The sequence below is a fragment of the Dreissena polymorpha genome, chromosome 15 (genome assembly GCF_020536995.1).
Source record: "Dreissena polymorpha isolate Duluth1 chromosome 15, UMN_Dpol_1.0, whole genome shotgun sequence".
Classification (NCBI taxonomy): Eukaryota; Metazoa; Mollusca; class Bivalvia; order Myida; family Dreissenidae; genus Dreissena; species Dreissena polymorpha.
This window is the reverse complement of record NC_068369.1, coordinates 52,402,713-52,428,323: the sequence shown is the minus strand read 5'-3', so window position 1 is coordinate 52,428,323 and position 25,611 is coordinate 52,402,713. Positions and strand designations below refer to the sequence as shown.

Genomic DNA, 25,611 nt, shown 5'->3' with positions numbered 1-25,611 from the left:
GCAGGTTTTGTTCAAAGAGAATTTTGTTTCCTATTTCGTAGCGTGTTTTAAATCGGATTTTGGTGGGAATGAAACTTGGGTACAGTTTAAATAGGGCCGGTTAGTTTAATTTCCGTACCTGAGGTTAATTTATATATACTTAAGAGTACCCGGGGTAAATATAAGTTGTACCCAAGCCAACAATGACCAATGGAGCGTCAGTGTACAGTTTAAATGCCTAGCCAAGAAAGTCGGGGTCAGTATTCATCAACCTTGTTTTAGACTTAAGTATAAAGAATTGATTTAGACCCCACAGGGCTTTCCTTTGACCTGAGCTCCCGGGTTTTGAGGCTTGAAAATTACAGAATACTCTAGTTTGACTCTTGAGAAAATTACGTCATGCGTCACATTTGACCCGGGGGAATGTACCGACTTGCGTCAAAGAGATAAAAAAATATTAAGAGTTATCGATAATTGGCTTGGGGCGGAGTATCTTTTGGTAGACGCTAACCGTTATCGCCCGTTTCCAATCATTGAAGCACAAGTCCGCCCAGTAGGCGGAGTTTTGCCCATTGAGAAATCTAATAATGAACAATTAAAACACTGCTGGTTCGATGACGCGTGTATCAACGTTCCATTATTTATCTGAGTGTTTGTTATCAGCTGTTTGAAGAAACGACATGAATTCAACCCACCAAAACAGAATGGACTCACCCGTGTCAGTTTTAATAATATCCAATATATAATTATAACATCCCTATCCACAATATTTTGAGAAATACTTCCACAATATGTCAGAATGTATTTCCAATGCTGAATACAGTGTACCCAACCCTGTTTTATTCCATTTATGCCCCTTTCAAAGACGCGCGAAAGTTATGCTGGCATATGTACTGTCTACAAAGTAAATTTACACGCCTTGCATCAGAGTTGCTAATAATAACCATAGAACTGGTATAACTGACCGTGTGGCAAAGTGACAAATTTGGATGCTGCATCTGCTAATTGATTACAACATAGGTGTAATAATTGACCATTTGAGACGGCATAGAAAATCGGCGTGTTTGTCGCACGTCCTCGGTAAAGATGGCACATGAAATAATTAAATCCGGATTTGAGTCGTCCAGGGTCGATTTTGAGATGATAGGAAATCCAATTAGTTAGTTTAAGGAGGTATTTTGATGGTAAACGGCTGGCACTGACATGAGAAGTAACTGACAAAACATCTTTTTGTTTTGTTTTAAAACATCTTCGCTACTTTCCCAAAACCGTACCATTCTACGAACGTTGCTATAGTTGTCCGCCAACTATAAATTATCTATTAGCAAAGTAAAGCACTGCAATATCATACTTAAAACAATATGTCAACCAAATTATATATTAATTGCGTATTTGCTAGGTTACTTATTACTGGCTTTCATTTTCTGCAGACAAACAAAACACATATTTTATTTCATTCGCAAACGACGTATCTCTACCTGTTTTCGGATACGGTATGGTTCGTCGATTTTAATTTATTTCCAACGGTCTTTATAACATTTTTTATAGAATGACAAATACACATGCGGTGTTACGGATGGTCTGATTGATAAAATTGTGCATTGTACTCGCAAGAAATTGCACATAGAAAGAAAATAAAGAATAACAATAAGCAAGGGCTGGAGGGGCTCTGCCCTCTATTCCCTTTATCCTACGGTCTCTGAATCTCTGCTTAATTTTCCTTATTTCGAATTTGGGACAATTGACACCCCTGATATATATTACATGTATGTCACTACAAGTGCGAGTGTATTTTTCACAATGTTGGTCACAATGTATGTTTGCATTATCTCTTTTATTGACTGGAATATATTAAGAAATAATTTTTTAGATATTTGTAAATTTGTTGCTTTATATATATATATATATATATATCTCAGTAATTCGCTTTAAGTACAAAAGATCATTGACTCTTATTCGTTATTATTATGACTCATACAAATTTGATTTTGACTCTTGAAAATTTGGTCCCAAGAGTCATTGACTCTTGAGATTGGAGGTCTAAGGAAAGCCCTGGACCCCAGTTAGCTGACGAAGTACATTCCAATCATTGAGTGCACAGTTTCAAAATCTTTTCTTTATTGTTAAATATAGAAATGGGTATGCTCCACTAAGACCATGCAAGATTGTCAGTACAATTAATTATCATACCCCAAGATTTGTGGTTAAAGAGTGGCAGGGTCAGAAAAAGATGTCTGTATTCAACACCTCCCCCAAAATCTGGGCCATTACACGCATTTGTATTGACACCATGTTTGCAACAATGTGTCAACCCTTGTTGTCCCCCGCCATTTGCGGAGGGATATAATTGTTTTGAAGTTGTCCGTCTGTCTTTTCATCTGTTCGTCCGGAGCCATATCTTGGAAGTCCTTTGGCGGATTTCATTGAAACTTGGTATTAGTACAGGTATATATATGGATAAGAGGATGATGCGCACCAAATGGCATTGTACATCATCTTTTTATAGCGGAGTTATGGCACTTTGTATCTTGAAAAAATGCTTTTTAATATAAGCCTAGAGCTTTATCTCCATTAACACATACGCCAGAGCCATGAAACTTGCCATAGTTGTTCTCAATCATCTGGGGGTGCTTCACATTCAACACCCATAATCCTAGGGGCTAAAGTCATGATCACACATTGAGGTCAAAGGTCACAAATTTGATGAATTATTCATTATTTAGTCATTCCTATACTATGCATCAAGGGATTGTGTAATAACTGTCCACAATTGTTCTCCATTATCTAGCTGCGTGTCAAATATAAGATCCACGTTGCTAGGGTCATGGTCAAAGTCACACACAAAGGTCAAAATAACACATTTTGATTAAATATGCCTTATTTGGTAAGGATTCTATAATACTAAAATGGATTCTCGAAATGTCCTGATGTAATTGTTCTCAATTATTAGGCACAACTCTTCACTTATACGTTTTCTTTTAGTTCTACACCCATCCATAAACAAAAATTATTTGGCGGGGGATATCAATTCAACAAATTTGCTTGTTAATTAAATATTCAGAACAATACACTTAAGTTTATCAATGGAACTCACAATAAATATTCAGTTTCCACTACATAATATCAAGCAACATTTCAGATTTGATAATTCTTAGAATTTAATAATGAATGGTCATAGAATCAAACATTCTGTACTTAGTCTTTCAATACGTCTTGTGCAGAGGACACATTTAAGGTGCACATCTTGACCCCTGGAGAACGTACACTGCCTTGCTATTTGAGCTAGCTTTTATAGTGACACGGTAGATTGTCTGCCTGATTTGGGACCAGGAAGTCCTGGGTTGTGGGATTTTTCTGTCTTGGTTACAATGGCGTTATAATGGCGTCCAACGTTAAAAACTCACAATGTGTGTCAGACGTCCCAGAAATTTGTGGAAGAATCTCGCAAATTGACAGGGAGTGTGTAGTAATGTTAGGTATGGGGAGAACTTATAGTACCTTGCTATATGAGCTAGCTTTTATAGCGACGCGGTAGAGTTTCTGCCTGATTTGGAGGTCCCTGGTTCAATCTCCATTGTGGTGTGGGATTTTTCTGGCTGGGTCACACATTCAGCATTACATACATGACTCTTTTCTGTCTCAATCACAAGAAATACAAAATGAACAATGCAAATTATAAGCTTCACAATATATGGCATATATTTGAAAACAAGGATTAATAACATATTAAGCATATTTTGCATTACTTATTCATAATTTTGTTTTCATACTATTTTACATGAAAAGTTTATTTGATGTCCCTCATGTTAGCTTGAAATCTAAAACAAGCCTATCTTTTTCTTTTTTAGAAAAAGAAAACTACCATAGAGCTGCTAGCGTCCATTGATGTGGTAAGAAATTGAACATTCGCAGCCACGGTGTTCCTTATAAGAATTAGATGCTTGTTTAAAAATTGGGATTTATTATACAGAGGGCAAGTGGCATCAAGGATGATATCCGCTAGTTATTTACGTCAGCACTTAAATTGACAGGAATTTGAGCTTCCATTGACTTTCATTTGGAGAAAAATAATTATTGCTTGATGACTTTTGAATGTTTATTGATGAAACTAACATAAAACAGAAACACAAATCATAAAGATATCAGTTAAATGGATATTAAAAGTTAGAAATTATTTCTATAATTAATAGTTTTATTTCCAAACATCTGAAAGTCAAACCATGAATTGGGAATTTAGGGACTTGATTAGGGGAAAAAGCATGTATTTTTCCACAGGGTATGTGACAAAAAACTGGCTTTAAAGTCAGCCACAAATACTATGCAATCTTTATCAACAAATGCTCAAAATTTACTGAACTTTTAATAAATGACAAGTCATTTTATATTTTATTGCAAAGATAATGAAGAAGTATTGAATATCTAATTATATCACATTTAACATTTGGTGCCTTATAAAAAGTAATAACACTTGATATTAGAACTGGAAAGGGTGCGAATGAACATTCTTTTGTTTGAGAAAGTGTCAATTGATTGTCTTTCTTTCAACTTGGCCGGCTCGTTAAGTTGGCTACACATCTGAAGATGGCAGGGGTGTTTTTGAGCCTGGCAACATAAATTGTGGGGTAAATGGTCGTGAAAAGGTTTCTATGGCGATTCCCCCTCTCACTTGGATTCAAACACAGCAGGCGTCAGTCAGTGGGTTAATTATCCCATTCCCACTCAGAAGCAAAGTGAAAATGGCTAGCCTATGTGCAAACAGCATAAAACCAGACCAGCCTGCGAAGTAACTTGCAGTTTGTTCAGGTTTTATGCTGTTTGCTACTCATCAGTATCTAAGGTTTGCTGATGAAGCCTTAACAACTTGAATCTACTAGTGAGAAAGGTATTTAACTAAATATATTTTTCTGAGGGACTACAAATGCGTGAAAATACGTATCTAAGTGGTAAAGGGTTATATGCACTTTGGCACATAGTACTGGGGTGGGGTGGTATTCCAGAAACATCTTAAGTCATTTCATAAATAATTTCACTTAAGTAAAAAATTACAATGTTTTGTATTTCTTTACTAAATAAGGAAACACATGTGTTTTTGGTATTCCTAAAATTACATTGGCATAATGATGTTATTTATATGTTTATCTTGATGCCAATCTATTGCAATATGAAATGAAACACTTAAGAAAATTTCCTAATTTAAGGATAAGAATAAAATTTAACTTCAGATGCTTCTGGAATACGACCCCTGGACCCCTATTCTTCAAGCTCCATATGGGTAAATTGAGAAAATTTCTTAAATAAGAACAATTCCTTGAATCTAAATTCACTTAATTGTCTCAAACAAGGACATTTTGCTAAACTGGTTAATACTTGATAATAAAGCATCGTATTTCACAACGAAAATGAACTTTGAACTTCTACCCAAAGAACAACTGAAGTAAAGATTTTCTCTAGGGGCTTTGTGAATACGGGCCCTGGTTAGACATTTTACCCAGAAATAAAAGCCATCATTTCCAGTGATATTTTTACAAATTTTCTCATCTGAGTCCAGGGACTCAATATCTTGAAAATCTATGAGTCCCTTAATTTAAAGGATGAGTCAAAATATTCAACTATATTATATTTTGTGAAATTTCAATGCTTTTGTGCGACTCACATAATTAAAAACTTTGCATCCCAAAAAGTTTTTGCGAGTCCAGGACCCAGAACTTCCAGGTAAAAAAAACAACACTGCATTTCCAGTCATAATGTACTGTTTTTTCAGGAAGTTTCCCGCCTAGAGAAATTCAAACGTCAGAATCAGGAGCGCCAGAAATGGTTCATAGCGAAGCTTCTTCTCTACTCCATCCTTTCCTACATTGCTGCAGCGCTCGTTTTCTACTTCTACTATTTCCCTGACAAATGGAAGGACCGGCTGCTGTATTCTGTGCCCCTGCTGTTGTTTCCATTAGTGTAAGTATCAATGCCTCCCCTAAAGATTTAACCCTTAAAGCGCTGGAGCTGAATTTTAAAGGCCTTTGCAAACAGTTTGGATCCAGATGAGACGCCACAGAACGTGGCGTCTCATCTGGATCCAAACTGTTTGCTATTCTGATAGTATTCTTTGAAAAAAAATCAAAGAAAATGCTAATTTTAGAAATTCAGCAGACGACATTTTAGCAGACGACAAATTACCCAGCATGCAAAGGGTTAACATATTTCTTTTAGCTTGATTGCATCGAAAGCATAAGGGTTATTGAAATGCAATTGAGTGAATTTCCTGAGAGAACCAGTACTTGGCGGAGATCAAAATCCTCCCACAGTTGGAATAGAACCTGTGACCTCTTGTCAGCTAGGCACCATATCCACAATGTCACATTACCCTCGAATGGTCATGGTCGGCTTGGATACTACTAACATGTACCCCGGGTACTACTCTAAAGTATACTTACATGTACAGCAGTGCTCCAGCTAGGATTTGAAAAGGGCAGGGGGGCTTTTTTGTCAAAAGGGCACTTTCGACGCGCAGTATATTGTCAAAAGGGCACTTTCGACGCGCAGTATTTTGTGAAAAGGGCACGTTCTAGCGCGCGGGTGTTTCTGGAATGCTTCCTATTGCATTTTAATTTATATGTTATAAATAATTGTACTATTCCCATTATTATTAAACCATTTAAATATAATGTCTACAATGAGGATTAAAATAATGACAATGAAATAAGAGATTTATGATTTTATTTTGAGAGGGGGGGGGGGGCAGGGCGGGGGTTCGGGGGGCAGGGCGGAGGTTCGGGGGGGGGGGGGGGGCAGGGCGCGGCGCCCTTCGATTTAGGCCTAGCTGGAGCACTGTACAGTAAATATACTGAAACGTACCCGGGAATTTTAATGCATAATCGGTCGTTGTCGGCTATTTTTAAAAAAAATTAATTATGTTCACATTTATGTCACTTGTCTGTTAAATGGCCTCAATACATGTATTATTGAAACTCATACTGAAAAAGCATGTTGATAAAGTGTTTTTTTTAAAGAGAAGTTTGTTTAAGATAAAGAATAACGTTTTACAGTAATCTGTGGGGCATTTTACGTCAGCGGATCTTGGGCGAATACAACTCAGGCACAGTCGATTATCGACCGGGTATGTTTAAGTATATTTACTGTACCTAGGGTACATGTAAGTTTGCTTCAGAGTACCCAGGGTACATGTAAGTAGTACCCATGCTGACAATGACCAATAGAGCCACATTAACCCTATGGTACATGGCAGTCGCACTGTGTGTCTGTTCTTCCATCACACTGTCTTGTTGTACAAAATTACTGTCTCAGGAATAATTTTGTCATTTAATATGGATTATGGAATAGTTTGCGCACATGTAAACCATCATAAGACAACATGTTGATACCCATCACGCTACATCAAAGGTCAAGTTGGTAAATATATAATGTTGAGGTTGGCCAGCCATAACTTTGCTATTTATTGTAGAATTTTTGAAATAGCTTGGCACAATTGCAAACCATAGCTTGGCTTAAATTCAAACCATTATGATATGTAATTTTTGCATTTAATACCTGTCTTCCAACCTCAAATTTCTAGGTAAGACTTAGAGGTCATAGGTCAAGGTTGAAGTTTCCTGTCTCAACCATAACTTTGCCATATATTGATGGATTCTTAAATAACTTAGCAAAAATGTAAACCATTGTGAGACAATTTGTCAAGCCTAGTACCAGACAATCTCCATCACAGGTCAAGGTCACTTTTAGAGGTTAAACTAAAGGTCAAAGTTGAAAACACAAGTGGGATGTGGGGGCATCTGTATTCTAAGCAGGGACATAAATTAGCATGACCGCGCAACCCTTTTTCCTCTGAAATGTGTTTTAGGCTTGTCATGTCATGTCAAAATGTTCCTTTATTACCCCTACTACTGTAACTACTTAGGATTGCACTGGGTAATCTGTAACGACACTTAACACACATGCATTAAACCCCATTATCCCAACTATAGACACATGCAATGTTTGTAACTACTTAGGATTACACAGGGTAATCTGGAACGACACTTAACACACATGCATTAAACCCCATTATCCCTACTATAGACACATGCAATGTTTGTAACTACTTAGGATTGCACTGGGTAATCTGTAACGACACTTAACACACATGCATTAAACCCCATTATCCCAACTATAGACACATGCAATGTTTGTAACTACTTAGGATTGCACAGGGTAATCTGTAACAACACTAAACACATGCATTAAACCCCATTATCCCTACTATAGACACATGCAATGTTTGTTACTATTTAGGATTACACAGGGTTATCTGGAATGACACTTAACACACATGCATTAAACCCCATTATCCCTACTATAGACACATGCAATGTTTGTACTTACTTAGGATTACACAGGGTAATCTGGAACGACACTTAACACACATGCATTAAACCCCATTATCCCAACTATAGACACATGCAATGTTTGTAACTACTTAGGATTACACAGGGTAATCTGGAACGACACTTAACACACATGCATTAAACCCCATTATCCCTACTATAGACACATGCAATGTTTGTAACTACTTAGGATTGCACAGGGTAATCTGTAATGACACTTAACACACATGCATTAAACCCCATTATCCCAACTATAGACACATGCAATGTTTGTAACTACTTAGGATTGCACAGGGTAATCTGTAACGACACTTAAAACACATGCATTAAACCCCATTATCCCAACTATAGACACATGCAATGTTTGTAACTACTTAGGATTACACAGGGTAATCTGGAACGACACTTAACACACATGCATTAAACCCCATTATCCCAACTATAGACACATGCAATGTTTGTAACTACTTAGGATTACACAGGGTAATCTGGAACGACACTTAACACACATGCATTAAACCCCATTATCCCAACTATAGACACATGCAATGTTTGTAACTACTTAGGATTACACAGGGTAATCTGGAACGACACTTAACACACATGCATTAAACCCCATTATCCCTACTATAGACACATGCAATGTTTGTAACTACTTAGGATTGCACAGGGTAATCTGTAATGACACTTAACACACATGCATTAAACCCCATTATCCCAACTATAGACACATGCAATGTTTGTAACAACTTAGGATTACACAGGGTAATCTGTAACGACACTTAACACACATGCATTAAACCCCATTATCCCAACTATAGACACATGCAATGTTTGTAACTACTTAGGATTGCACAGGGTAATCTGTAATGACACTTAACACACATGCATTAAACCCCATTATCCCAACTATAGACACATGCAATGTTTGTAACTACTTAGGATTGCACAGGGTAATCTGTAACGACACTTAAAACACATGCATTAAACCCCATTATCCCAACTATAGACACATGCAATGTTTGTAACTACTTAGGATTACACAGGGTAATCTGGAACGACACTTAACACACATGCATTAAACCCCATTATCCCAACTATAGACACATGCAATGTTTGTAACTACTTAGGATTACACAGGGTAATCTGGAACGACACTTAACACACATGCATTAAACCCCATTATCCCTACTATAGACACATGCAATGTTTGTAACTACTTAGGATTACACAGGGTAATCTGGAACGACACTTAAAACACATGCATTAAACCCCATTATCCCAACTATAGACACATGCAATGTTTGTAACTACTTAGGATTGCACAGGGTAATCTGTAATGACACTTAACACACATGCATTAGACCCCATTATCCCTACTATAGACACATGCAATGTTTGTAACTACTTAGGATTGCACAGGGTAATCTGTAGCGACACTTAACACACATGCATTAAACCCCATTATCCCAACTATAGACACATGCAATGTTTGTAACTACTTAGGGTTGCACAGGGTAATCTGTAACGACACTTAACACACATGCATTAAACCCCATTATCCCTACTATAGACACATGCAATGTTTGTAACTACTTATGATTGCACAGGGTAATCTGTAATGACACTTAACACACATGCATTAAACCCCATTATCCCTTCTATAGACACATGCAATGTTTGTAACAACTTAGGATTGCACAGGGTAATCTGTAACGACACTTAACACACATGCATTAAACCCCATTATCCCTACTATAGACACATGCAATGTTTGTAACTACTTATGATTGCACAGGGTAATCTGGAATGACACTTAACACACATGCATTAAACCCCATTATCCCTACTATAGACACATGCAATGTTTGTAACTACTTAGGATTGCACTGGGTAATCTGTAACGACACTTAACACACATGCATTAAACCCCATTATCCCAACTATAGACACATGCAATGTTTGTAACTACTTAGGATTGCACATGGTAATCTGTAATGACACTTAACACACATGCATTAAACCCCATTATCCCAACTATAGACACATCCAATGTTTGTAACAACTTAGGATTACACAGGGTAATCTGGAACGACACTTAACACACATGCATTAAACCCCATTATCCCAACTATAGACACATGAAATGTTTGTAACTACTTAGGATTGCACATGGTAATCTGTAATGACACTTAACACACATGCATTAAACCCCATTATCCCAACTATAGACACATGCAATGTTTGTAACAACTTAGGATTACACAGGGTAATCTGTAACGACACTTAACACACATGCATTAAACCCCATTATCCCAACTATAGACACATGCAATGTTTGTAACTACTTAGGATTGCACAGGGTAATCTGTAATGACACTTAACACACATGCATTAAACCCCATTATCCCAACTATAGACACATGCAATGTTTGTAACTACTTAGGATTGCACAGGGTAATCTGTAACGACACTTAAAACACATGCATTAAACCCCATTATCCCAACTATAGACACATGCAATGTTTGTAACTACTTAGGATTACACAGGGTAATCTGGAACGACACTTAACACACATGCATTAAACCCCATTATCCCAACTATAGACACATGCAATGTTTGTAACTACTTAGGATTACACAGGGTAATCTGGAACGACACTTAACACACATGCATTAAACCCCATTATCCCTACTATAGACACATGCAATGTTTGTAACTACTTAGGATTACACAGGGTAATCTGGAACGACACTTAAAACACATGCATTAAACCCCATTATCCCAACTATAGACACATGCAATGTTTGTAACTACTTAGGATTGCACAGGGTAATCTGTAATGACACTTAACACACATGCATTAGACCCCATTATCCCTACTATAGACACATGCAATGTTTGTAACTACTTAGGATTGCACAGGGTAATCTGTAGCGACACTTAACACACATGCATTAAACCCCATTATCCCAACTATAGACACATGCAATGTTTGTAACTACTTAGGGTTGCACAGGGTAATCTGTAACGACACTTAACACACATGCATTAAACCCCATTATCCCTACTATAGACACATGCAATGTTTGTAACTACTTATGATTGCACAGGGTAATCTGTAATGACACTTAACACACATGCATTAAACCCCATTATCCCTTCTATAGACACATGCAATGTTTGTAACAACTTAGGATTGCACAGGGTAATCTGTAACGACACTTAACACACATGCATTAAACCCCATTATCCCTACTATAGACACATGCAATGTTTGTAACTACTTATGATTGCACAGGGTAATCTGGAATGACACTTAACACACATGCATTAAACCCCATTATCCCTACTATAGACACATGCAATGTTTGTAACTACTTAGGATTGCACTGGGTAATCTGTAACGACACTTAACACACATGCATTAAACCCCATTATCCCAACTATAGACACATGCAATGTTTGTAACTACTTAGGATTGCACATGGTAATCTGTAATGACACTTAACACACATGCATTAAACCCCATTATCCCAACTATAGACACATCCAATGTTTGTAACAACTTAGGATTACACAGGGTAATCTGGAACGACACTTAACACACATGCATTAAACCCCATTATCCCAACTATAGACACATGAAATGTTTGTAACTACTTAGGATTGCACATGGTAATCTGTAATGACACTTAACACACATGCATTAAACCCCATTATCCCAACTATAGACACATGCAATGTTTGTAACTACTTAGGATTGCACATGGTAATCTGTAATGACACTTAACACACATGCATTAAACCCCATTATCCCAACTATAGACACATCCAATGTTTGTAACAACTTAGGATTACACAGGGTAATCTGGAACGACACTTAACACACATGCATTAAACCCCATTATCCCAACTATAGACACATGAAATGTTTGTAACTACTTAGGATTGCACATGGTAATCTGTAACGACACTTAACACACATGCATTAAACCCCATTATCCCAACTATAGACACATGCAATGTTTGTAACTACTTATGATTGCACAGGGTAATCTGTAACGACACTTAACACACATGCATTAAACCCCATTATCCCAACTATAGACACATGCAATGTTTGTAACTACTTAGGATTGCACAGGGTAATCTGTAACGACACTTAACACACATGCATTAAACCCCATTATCCCAACTATAGACACATGCAATGTTTGTAACAACTTAGGATTACACAGGGTAATCTGGAACGACACTTAACACACATGCATTAAACCCCATTATCCCTACTATAGACACATGCAATGTTTGTACTTACTTAGGATTACACAGGGTAATCTGTAACGACACTTAACACACATGCATTAAACCCCATTATCCCAACTATAGACACATGCAATGTTTGTAACTACTTAGGATTGCACAGGGTAATCTGTAATGACACTTAACACACATGCATTAAACCCCATTATCCCAACTATAGACACATGCAATGTTTGTAACTACTTAGGATTACACAGGGTAATCTGTAACGACACTTAACACACATGCATTAAACCCCATTATCCCAACTATAGACACATGCAATGTTTGTAACTACTTAGGATTGCACATGGTAATCTGTAATGACACTTAACACACATGCATTAAACCCCATTATCCCAACTATAGACACATGCAATGTTTGTAACTACTTAGGATTGCACAGGGTAATCTGTAATGACACTTAACACACATGCATTAAACCCCATTATCCCAACTATAGACACATGCAATGTTTGTAACTACTTAGGATTGCACAGGGTTATCTGTAACGACACTTAACACACATGCATTAAACCCCATTATCCCATAACACACATGCATTAAACCCCATTATCCCAGAGCAAGGCCCCTGTCGAGGGGTTCAACGATTAAGTAGACCTCCACCTCATAGCTTATACATGCAAATCTGTCAGTAAAACTGTTACTTAGTGACAGTTGATTAAAATTGGGTTCCACACAGAAATGCAATGTCTTTTAGATGATTAAAGAGAACATGATTACAAAATAATATGACCATTGCTGTGGGAAAACCAGGCTTAATACAGACTGCAAAGGCTAATCAGGGATGACACTCTATGCACATGCAATAAGCCCACCTTATTTTGAAAAGTACTTTCTTAGGCAAAATTATATTATGAACACTCAGAATAAGAACAATTTATTTTTATTTGGATAAGTGACATTTCAATTGTGAATTAGTTTCACTATTGTTGGTAGGTATCATTTTGACTTCGCTGTAGTGGTGGTATCATTAATTATCATCCTTCGACAGTAGGCGAATTATATTCCGTATTAATCGATTTTTCGTACAAAAATTGAGATAAATTTCGCATCCAAAGCCCTATCATGCCGGTATGTTATTGCGGGTGAATGAACACGGGTCAAGCCTACGTCACTACCAGTTTGAATGAAAATGGCGAGTAAATAGGAATGTGAGAAAATTCGCGACTTTGTCCTATGCGTTATCTCTAATAACACTGTCATCAATCGAAGTGAGGTCCGAAAACGTTTTCATATGCACTTAATTCGATAAATAATATTTTTTTAGGGTTTTAAAAAGCATGGCATTTCACCTTTCATGTTGTTCTTTCATGCTCTTGGAAAATGGAGTTTGTTACACTTTAGTTGTGAGAGCCTAAACAGGGAAGTATGTCTTCATACGGTTAAGGGCAATATTTAAACCTTAAAGCGCTGGAGCCGAATTTTAAAGGCCTTTGCAAACAGTTTGGATCCAGATGAGACGCCACAGAACGTGGCGTCTCATCTGGATCCAAACTGTTTGCTATTCTGATAGTATTCTTTGAAAAAAAATGAAGAAAATGCTTATTTTAGAAATTCAGCAGACGACATTTTAGCAGAAGACAAATTACCCAGCATGCAAAGGGTTAAAAAAGATAACTGCTCCAATTCTTTTTAAAGACCAGCATAAAGTCTCTGTACTGCAGGCATTGAGTTTGATCAATCAAATAGTTTTTTTTTATGTCCCCCACTATAGTAGTGGGGGACATATTGTTTTTGCCCTGTCTGTTGGTTGATTGGTCTGTTGGTTGGTTGGTCTGTTGGTTGGTTTGCGCCAATTTTAACATTTTGCAATAACTTTTGCTATATTGAAGATAGCAACTTCATATTTGGTATGCATGTGTATCTCATGAAGCTGCACATTTTGAGTGGTGAAAGGTCAAGGTCAAAGTCATCCTTTAAGGTCAGAGGTCATATATATGTGGCCAAAATTGCTCATTTTATGAATACTTTTGCAATATTGAAGATAGCAACTTGATATTTGGCATGCATGTGTATCTCATGGAGCTGCACATTTTGAGTGGTGAAAGGTCAAGGTCAAGGTCATTTTTGAAGGTCAGAGGTCAAATATATGTGGCCCAAATCGCTTATTTTATAAATAGTTTTGCAATATTGAAGATAGCAACTTGATATTTGGCATGCATGTGTATCTCATGGAGCTGCTCATTTTGAGTGGTGAAAGGTCAAGGTCATCCTTCAAGGTCAGAGGTCAAATATATGAGGCCCAAATCGCTTATTTTATAAATACTTTTGCAATATTGAAGATAGCAACTTGATATTTGGCATGCATGTGTATCTCATGGAGCTGCACATTTATAGTGGTGAAAGGTCAAGGTCAAGGTCATCCTTCAAGGTCAAATATATGGGTCAAAATTGCTAATGTAATGTCACTTCTGCAATATTGAAGCTAGCAATTTTATATTTGAAGTGCATGTGTATCTCAAGAAGCTGCACATTTTGAGTGGTGAAGGGTCAAGGTCAAGGTCATCCTTCAAGGTCAAATGTCATATAGGGGGACATTGTGTTTCACAAACACATCTTGTTTACGTGAGCATTTCTTGAATTTGTATGAGGATTTATGGTAAAACTTATACCAAAAAGAAGTCTCTTGAGTCAGTGAGTTTGTTTCCTGTTTAGAATCAGTTATTGTTGTCCTAGAGGGGGAGGGGAATCTTTAGAAAGCTCCCACTGTGGGGATCAAAACGGTGACCTTCCGGTCGCTAGATGGACACAAAATCATTATCAACTATGCCATGGCCACCTACTCACCTCTTCTTTTAACCACTCAGAAGCAAAGTGAAAATGGCTATGTGAAAACAACATAAAACCAGAACAGCCTGCGAGTAACTCGCAGTCTGTTCAGGCTTTATGCTGTTTGCTGCTCATCAGTATCTAAGGTTTGGAAATGAAGCCTTTAACACATGAATCTAGTATGAAAGGTCTTAAATCAATTTTTACTTTCTAAGGGACTGCAATTGCGTCAAAATACATATTTATGTGGTCAAGGGTCAAGGCATAGATAATAGAGAAACATTACTCACATGTAACACACTGTTATTTGTTGTAGCATCTGGCTGGTGAAGAAAGGACTGCACTGGTATTTTGTTCAAAGGATTGCTAAAAATGGTAAGAGATTTTGTTTAAAGGATTCCTAAATATGGTAAGAGATTTTGTTCAAAGGATTGCTAAAAATGGTAAGAGTTTTTGTTCAAAGGATTGCAAAAAATGGTAAGAGTTTTTGTTCAAAGGATTGCTAAAAATGGTAAGTTTTTGTTCAAAGGATTGCTAAAAATGGTAAGAGTTTTTGTTCAAAGGATTGCTAAAAATGCTAAAAAAAAGTTTTTTCAGTTTTGATTGTTTACTCCCTACTCAGCATGAGCCTGACCATTGAACTCAGTTGGTAAAGTGCTGAAACACAAATCCGTGCATTACAGGTTCAATCCCCGGCTCGGTCATATCTCTTTAATGGGCACTGTTCATGTAGTCATTATTACCACTATTCCCCTCTACTTCTTTTTCAAGTAAGGCAGTTGTCAATTTACATACTTCGAATTCAAGTCGGGCAGTTGTCAGTTAACATAGCTCTAATTTAAGTAAGGCAGTTGTCAATTAACATACCTCTAATTCAAGTCAGGCAGTTGTCAGTTAACATACTTCTAATTCAAGTAGGGCAGTTGTCAGTTAACATACCTCTAATTCACGTAGAGCAGTTGTCAGTTAACATACCTCTAATTCAAGTAGGGCAGTTTTCAATTAACATACCTCTAATTCAAGTAGAGCAGTTGTCAGTTAACATACCTCTTATTCAAGTAGAGCAGTTGTCAGTTAACATACCTCTAATTCAAGAAGGGAAGTTGTCAGTTAACATTCCTCTAATTCAAGTCGGGCAGTTTTCAATTAACATACCTCTAATTCAAGTAAGGCAGTTGTCAATTAACATGCCTCTTATTCAAGTAGGGCAGTTGTCAGTTAACATACCTCTAATTCAAGTAGGGCAGTTGTCAATTAACATACCTCTAATTCAAGTAGGGCAGTTGTCACTTAACATACCTCATATTCAAGGAGGGCAGTTGCCAGTTAACATACGTCTTATTCAAGTAGGGCAGTTGTCAGTTAACATACCTCTAATTCAAGTAGGGCAGTTGCCAGTTAACATACCTCTTATTCAAGTAGGGCAGTTGTCAATTAACATACCTCTAATTCAAGTAAGGCAGTTGTCACTTAACATACCTCTAATTCAAGTAGAGCAGTTGTCAATTAACATACCTCTTATTCAAGTAGGGCAGTTGTCAATTAACATACCTCTTATTCAAGTAGGGCAGTTGTCAGTTAACATACCTCTAATTCAAGTAGGGCAGTTGTCAGTTAACATACCTCTAATTCAAGTAGAGAAGTTGTCAGTTAACATACCTCTAATTCAAGTTGGGCAGTTTTCAATTAACATACCTCAACTTCAAGTAGAGCAGTTGTCAGTTAACATACCTTTTATTCCAGTAGGGCATTTGTCAGTTAACATATGTCTAATTCAAGTAGGGCAGTTGTCAATTAACATACCTCTAATTCAAGTAGGGTAGTTGTCAGTTATTATACCTCTAATTCATGTAGAGCAGTTGTCAGTTAACAAACCTCTTATTCACCTAGAGCAGTTGTCAATTAACATATCTCTAATTCAAGTCAGGGCCCTCACACTACTTTGGGGGAAGGGGTCCGCAGCCCTTAGGAGGGGGAATTTTCGCGGCGTTTCCCTTTTTTGGGGATTTTTTTCATTAATCTCTCATTATTATGTTTGTACATGGTTGCACTATATTCATTGCATTTTTCATAATAAAGTATGTTTGAAAGATTACATTGAAATAGAATTGAGATATAATAAGCATGAGACACATCTTTCTATTAAAAAAAAAAAAAAAAATTTTTTTTTTTTTTTTTTTTTTTTTTTTTTAGGGGGAATTTTTCCCCCAAAAAGGGGAAAAAAGTATACTTTTCAGGTGGGGGACTGCCACCGAAATTCGGCGGCAGATTTGATAGATTGAGGGCCCTGCAAGTAGGGCAGTTGTCAGTTAACATACCTCTAATTCAAGTAGGGCAGTTTTCAGTTAACATACCTCTAATTCAAGTAGGGCAGTTGTCAGTTAACATACCTCTTATTCAAGTAGGGCAGTTGTCAATTAACATACCCCTTATTTACGTAGAGCAGTTATCAATTAACATACCTCTAAATCAAGTAGGGCAGTTGTCAGTTAACATACCTCTTATTCAAGAAGGGCAGTTTTCAGTTAACATTCCTCTAATTCAAGTTGGGCAGTTTTCTATTAACATACCTCTAATTCAAGAAGGGCAGTTGTCAATTAACATACCTTTAATTCAAGTAGAGCAGTTGTCAGTTAATATACCTCTAATTCAAGTAGGGCAGTTGTCAGTTAACATACCACTAATTCAAGTAGGGCAGTTGTCAGTTAACATACCTCTAATTCAAGTTGGACAGTTTTCACTTAACATACCTCTAATTCAAGAAGAGCAGTTGTCAGTTAATATACCTCTATTTCAAGTAGGGCAGTTGTCAATTAACATACCTCTAATTCAAGTAGAGCAGTTGTCAGTTAACATACCTCTTATTCAAGTGGGGCAGTTGTCAGTTAACATTCCTCTAATTCAAGTAGGGCAGTTGTCAGTTAACATTCCTCTAATTCAAGTAGAGCAGTTGTCAGTTAACATTCCTCTAATTCAAGTAGAGCAGTTGTCAGTTAACACACTCTTATTCAAGCATACCTCTTATTCAAGTAGGGCAGTTGTCAGTTAACATTCCTCTAATTCAAGTAGGGCAGTTGTCAGTTAACATTCCTCTAATTCAAGTAGAGCAGTTGTCAGTTAACATTCCTCTAATTCAAGTAGAGCAGTTGTCAGTAAACACACTCTTATTCAAGCATACCTCTTATTCACTAAGAGCAGTTGTCAGTTATTTACACAAGTATGTGCATGTAGTACACTTTGACCAGCTAGCCCAGGAAATACAGTTATATGCCTGAAATTCTGTTGAAAACAACAATAAAAAAAATAAACAAAACAAACCTTTTCTTATTATTGGGATAATTTTTTTTCATGTATAAGCACAAACTTTCATTTTTTGTTAAGGCCAAGGTAATATTGTAATTTAGTTAAAAGTATATATTAACATATTAAACATTAGTTCAAATATGACGTCTGTTGCAGTGAAGTCATTAAAATCACATGATGGAAGTGATAGGTCTTATTTTATTGGTATCATTTGTATTATAGATTTGGCATTGGAAGAATTGCAAGAGAAGAAGAAGCAAATTGTAAGTTTTTTAACCAGTGGGTTTTTCACCATTTTGGGAATGGAGCCGAGGGTGGGGCCTTTGGATTGGAAAAATCAAGTTGCTATGACTAAAATTGGGAAATTGTTTGTTTTTTAATGCAAACTTAATGCTTTGATTGAGAATAAAAGTGTTTTGAATAGTATATTTACTTTTGTTCAACTTATTGAGCTGGATAGGGAAGAGAACTAAATGTTGGAATTTACTGAATAAAAAAAATTATGATTACTTTTTATAGGGTGGCATATAGCAGTCTGGCATTCCCTTTTCTGGATTTTTTTTTACACAATGTTTTCAGATGTTAAGCTGATAATTGTTTTTTAATTTTAATTGCATGACCCACAGATGAATTGTGAGTTTTGTTCCGATCCATTGATATTTGGCAAAGTTATTGGCCTTGGACTTTGTAATTTTCCTAAAAGTTAATAATAACTGTTTCCTGGAGTTAATGTATGAAACGCTTCCAGATATTTATGGTAGCTGTTTTTTGGTTTGTGAGTCTACCTCGGGTCAATTGATTTTTGGCAAAGTTATAGGTATTGAACTTAACAATTTTCTCTAAAAATAGATGCTGTGCCGCTGCAAAGACCAATGCGTTTCACAAACAGAATTAATGCAAGTGTGCAGATTATTGTTTGAGATTAGCATATGCAGTTCCATCAGGCTAATCTGGGGTGGTATTCCAGAAACATCTTAAGTCAATTCTTAAATAATCACTTAAGTTCAAATTTACAATGTTTTGTATTTCTTTACTAAATAAGGAAACACATGTTTTTATGGTTTTCCTAAAATAACATTGGCATAATGATGTTATTTAAATGTATATCTTGATGTAAATTTATTGCAATATGAAATTAAACACTTAAGAAAATTTCCCAATTTAAGGATAAAAATCAAATTTAACTTAAGATGCTTCTGGAATACGACCCCTGGGGTGACACTCTCCAGCTATTTTCCATGTTTTACAGTAATGCAATACATGATTATGTCATGGCAAATAAAGGTCACACATTTCCAACTAGGTAGGATGTTGTTTTCTTTTGGTAAAATTTTAATTTTAATTCACGCCTTATCATAGCAAACAATATTTAATTTTCACCGGTTATGCAGAAATAAGAGATGAACATTTTTAAGTGAGTTAGTAATCAGTAACTAGATAGTCCATTTGATGTATAATGTATTTTACTGTTTTGGTTATCATACTACATGAAGTACACATAGTTATGTTTTTTATCCCTCGTCAAAGGCGGAGGGATATAGAATTGGCTTTGTCTGTCCGTCAGTCAGTCCGTCCATCACTCCGTCCGTCTGACTGTCACAATACTTTACATTTCTATATCTCAGAAACTATATATGATATCATCATGAAACTTCATGGGTGTATAGGTATCAATTAGGAAAGGTGCCATGCACATTAACCATAACCTTACACTTTTGTAGTAAGAGTTATTGACAATTGTGTTTTTGTATGAAGTAACTTTTTAGGGCTATATTTCAGATACCATACAAGACTTCAACATGAAATTTCATGGGTGTATAGATATCAATGAGGAGAATTGCAATGCATAAAAATAATTACCCTCACTGAAATATTTTTTAGGATTATCACCAAATATACATGATTTGCATACCCTCCATCAATAAACTGATTTTTGCGGGGAATATCAATTCAGCGAATGTGCTTGTTAACCCAAAATTCTTACCCCGCCACACTGTTTGGTAGTGGTCTTACCCCGCCACACTGTTTGGTACATGTAGTGGTCTTACCCCGCCACACTGTTTGGTAGTGGTCTTACCCCGCCACACTGTTTGGTAGTGGAAATTGTTGTAACACAAGGACAATACTTACACCACAATATGGAACATGAGCTGTTGTTGTTGTTAGCTAGAAGATGTCATGGAGAAAGAGACGTACAAGAAAGCCAAAGAAATCTTGGAGAAATTTGACCCAGCAAGGTTTAAAGAACTGGAGGTGAGTGTTCCATCCGTCTAATGTTTTGATAGTTTATAGTTTTCTGCAATGAACACTAAAAAATAAATAAAGACATGAGAATTAAGCACATAGACACATTGTGAGATCAAGAATTCTACATGACCGTATTTTTTTAAAATAATTTATTTGTATAACACGATGTGTTTGTGAAACACTACGTCCCCCCATATATTTGACCTTTGAACTTGAAGGATGACATTGACCTTTCACCACTCAAACGACAGCTCCATGCATGACAAATTTCAAGTTGCTATCTTCAATTTTGCAAAAGTTATGGCCAATGTTAAAGTTTAATGCAAACCAACAAACAGACTGGGCAAAAAAATATGTCCCCCAGTATAGACTGGGGGACATAAAAATCCCAATTGTGTCCTAGTTTGTTTTTTTACAATAAAACAAAAAAATGCTTAGTTGTTTTTTTGGTCTTGAAATGTTGCTTTAATGCCTTTATTTCTTTGCAGGCGCCGAAAGAGACACCCATGAAACCTACCATAGGCACAGGTAGTATCAGTATTTATTCGAGAACATTGTATTCCAAATAGATTCACACCCAAAGAGAAATTGCATGAAGGGTTAGGGGTAGGGGTTAGGGTTAGGGGTTAATTTGAAGTGTAATAGAACGTACTATCTATTTGGTATCTGTTATTAACTTAATTATTAAATTAATGTTCAATTCGAAAATCCATAGTTTTCACCCCAAAACAGAAGTTATTCTTCTTCATTTTGTTGCGAAAAAAACACTTCATAATAATGGCTACATTTCAAGCATGAACTTAATTCACACCAATTATAAAAATAAAATAAAGATAATTGTAGCGACACTGTGTGTTAAACAAGAATTTTGCCTTAAACGCTGCAATAAAAATATGCGTTATGAAAAGAACAATTATGATTATTAAATACCGGGTACCAGTACATGGATCATCTTTCTTAGACTGCAGAAAATCATATCTTTGTTTGTTGTAGCCTACAAGCTTTACCAGAGAATGATGATGATGATGATGATGATGAGGAGGAGGAGGATGAGGATAATGATGATGATTTAACCTTCAGAAAGCAAATTGTTGGGTCATTAAAAAGACATTAAAGTATATTTTTTTAATGTTCTCTCGCACAGAACTGCGACAGCGCCAAGTGGGTCAAAGGTCACCACCCGGGATTCAGCTACGACCCATGACCCCAGGTCACTCACTTATGACGCCAATGAGGCCCCAGCCAGGGGGTCAGGTGCGACCTGGAATGACCCCATTCGGACCCCGAGGTGTTCCGGGTCAAGGCATGCAGCCCCGAAATCTGCTGAACACTCCGGGAGTTCAGGCAAATGGAGGTACCGGAATATATAGTTATTTTCTGTATTTTTCATGTTAAAGGTCGCACCAGAATGTTAGACCCATCCCGTTATTTTTAACATTAAAAAAATTGTTTCCACATATACGATGCATTGCCGGTTAATCCTTTTCCCATAAGAAGCAAAGTGAAAATGGCTTTTGCAACCAGCATGAAACCAGAACAGCCTGGGAGTAACTCGCAGTCTGTTTAGGTTTAATGTTGTTTGCTGCTCATCAGTATCTAAGGTATGGAAATGAAGCCTTAAAACCTTGAATCTAGTAAGAAAGGTCTTAAATTAAATATAACTTTCTGAGGGACTACAAATGCCTGAAAATACGTATCTAAGTGGTAAAGGGATAAGACTCTCATAAACCATCATAAAATATTCCCAAGTACTGGTATGAATTCACACATGTCAATCCATGAAATGTCTATTGTTTGAAAAAAGTTTAGTCTCATACACAAACAAGATGTGTTTGTGAAACACAATGTCCCCCTATATGATGTTTGACCTTGTAGGATGACCTTGACCTTGACCCTTCACCACTCGAAATGTGCAGCTTCTTGAGATACACACGCATTTCAAATATAAAATTGCTAGCTTCAATATTGCAGAAGTGACATTGCATGCGCAATTTTGACCCATATATTTGACCTTGAAGGATAACCTTGACCTTTCACCACTCAAAATGTGCAGCTCCATGAGATACACATGCATGCCAAATATCAAGTTGCTATCTTCAATATCGCAAAAGTATTCATAAAATAAGCGATTTGGGCCATATATATTGACCTCTGACCTTGAAGAATGACCTTGACCTTTCACCACTCAAAATGTGCAGCTCCATGAGATACACATGCATGCCAAATATCAAGTTGCTATCTTCAATATCGCAAAAGTATTCATAAAATAAGCGATTTGGGCCACATATATTTGACCTCTGACCTTTAAGGATGACCTTGACCTTGACCTTTCACTAGTGCTGCAACAATATACCGGTATATCGGTATATATCGCAATACGCAATCCGCATATTGTATTGCGATACGATTTTCATCATACCGGTACGAAAATTTTACAAAAATTCATTTACATTTCGTCCAGAAAAGCCATCCGAAATAAAGATATCAAGGTAAACAAAGCAAAGCGGTGTAAATAAATTTTTACGTAAAAATAGCATTCTAAAAAGTGTATTATACGGAGTAGCGTTGTTACATGGGAGCATTCGTTGATGCTTTGAATAGATTATCGTTAAATTAATTGCGCACAACTGTAAATGTTTCGTTCGATTCTGAATTGAGCATTTTTAATTTGTAATCCGAATTTCGGAAACACGCTTCCAAATGTTAATGCTTATGCGACAATAAAAAACATTTTGTCAAATAAAAAGTGCTTTATCCTTTGTCTCTATAAAAAGCGCGCGAAAATTATGCAGACATGTAGAACGTCGCATGGAAAGTATGGGTGTATTTTGTGTTGTATTATGCTGCTGCTGAGATTTTTAGCGTTTTTGGGACGCAGTTCCACGTTGTTGGAAAGACACGCAAAAGCAACTCACAAAGTGTTGATTAGTTTTGTGTTTAATTGTCACGAAGTATAAAGTTTAACAGCAATAATAACAAGTATCCTTTGATTTCACAGAAATTACACACACTTCTTAATTGTTCAATTTAATTAATGTTTGTTGTTATACTGTTTTCCTATAATGTTTAATTAAATTAAGTTGTATCACACAGAAAATCACAAAATCAATTGTCACACAGTAAGGCTAAAGTCTACCTATCTTTCATGTTAAATATTCTTCAGTTATATATCAAATTTCTAAACAGTTGTCTAGACCATAGTGAATGGCTTTATATTTATTTAGCAATCAAGAATATCAATTTAAGAATATAAAGTTGTAATTAGCTTAGAATGCTTGGGTATTATGGGATAACATTATGTAACATAAGCTGTCATTGTTTGCTTAAAGCTAATGGCTTGAAATTATGATGACTGGGTATTATTAACAATATCATGTACAATTGGCCGCATTAATCTTTAATAACAGCACTGCAAATGTAACTATTTTACTTTTAAATTGAAACTAAATTATATTTAAACTTAGCAGTTAAAAACATGTTGTATCTTTTAAACTAAAACTAAATAACACTTAAATATTATAACTAAATAATATTTAACTTTAATAAAATTATTGATCAATCATTATGTAATTTGGGGTGCATAACACTTGTATAAAAAGGCGAATTACGCGTGTTCAGTGAAAACAAAAACGTCCCGGTTGGACGTTATTTCATCACATCTTTAAATAGTAACAAATGCCGTAATGTTTTTGATACTTAAGAAAATTTGCGAATGTTTGTGTTTCCTGTTATTCTTGAGCACATTTATAGTAAATATTTACCAGAATTTGCTTTAAAACTGGAATATACGGGATTATCGGGTATTTGGCGAGTTATAATTCTGGTACAAGTTAGCAATATATTGCGATATATTGCAATACAAGTTTTTGAACTGACAATATATTGCAATACGGTTTTTGGCGTATTGTTGCAGGCACTACCTTTCACCACTCAAAATGTGCAGCTCCATGAGATACACATGCATGCCAAATATCAAGTTGCTATCTTCAATATTGCAAAAGTATTCATAAAATGAGCGATTTTGGCCACATATATTTGACCTCTGACCTTGAAGGATGACCTTGACCTTGACCTTTCACCACTCAAAATGTGCAGCTTCATGAGATACACATGCATGCCAAATATGAAGTTGCTATCTTCGATATAGCAAAAGTTATTGCAAAATGTAAAAGTTGGCGCAAACAGACAGACAGACAGACCAACCAACCAACAGACAGGGCAAAAACAATATGTCCCCCACTACTATAGTGGGGGACATAAAAACTTCGGTTCACGATTTATCTTACTTTGTAAAGAATTGTTGCTTTTCATGGACCAGGCCATTTCTCAAGATCACACTGTATAAATCTGTAGTTTTCTGTATTATATCAGTAGTGGTTCATATCCAGTCAGATAAGTAATTGTTTTAACCCTTTGCATGCTGGGAAATTTGTCGTCTGCTAAAATGTCGTCTGCTGAATTTCTAAAATAAGCATTTTCTTTGATTTTTTTTTCAAAGAATACTATCAGAATAGCAAACGTGGCGTCTCATCAGGATCCAAACTGTTTGCAAAGACCTTTAAAATTCGGTTCCCGCACCGAAAGGGTTAAAGTTAACACTAAATGATG

The 25,611-nt window shown here is 36.3% G+C and overlaps 1 protein-coding gene across 1 annotated transcript in view; it reads left to right on the top strand.

Moving 5' to 3' along the window:
- LOC127860964 (endoplasmic reticulum junction formation protein lunapark-B-like) overlaps positions 1 to 25,611 on the top strand; it is a 39,810-nt gene that overhangs the window by 674 nt on the left and 13,525 nt on the right. Inside the window, exons 2-8 of the mRNA XM_052399296.1 lie at positions 3,828 to 3,869; positions 5,741 to 5,928; positions 15,770 to 15,828; positions 18,979 to 19,019; positions 20,923 to 21,009; positions 21,492 to 21,531; positions 22,148 to 22,357. Coding sequence (XP_052255256.1) covers positions 3,828 to 3,869; positions 5,741 to 5,928; positions 15,770 to 15,828; positions 18,979 to 19,019; positions 20,923 to 21,009; positions 21,492 to 21,531; positions 22,148 to 22,357 — 667 coding nt within the window. The remainder of the gene's footprint in view (positions 1 to 3,827; positions 3,870 to 5,740; positions 5,929 to 15,769; positions 15,829 to 18,978; positions 19,020 to 20,922; positions 21,010 to 21,491; positions 21,532 to 22,147; positions 22,358 to 25,611) is intronic.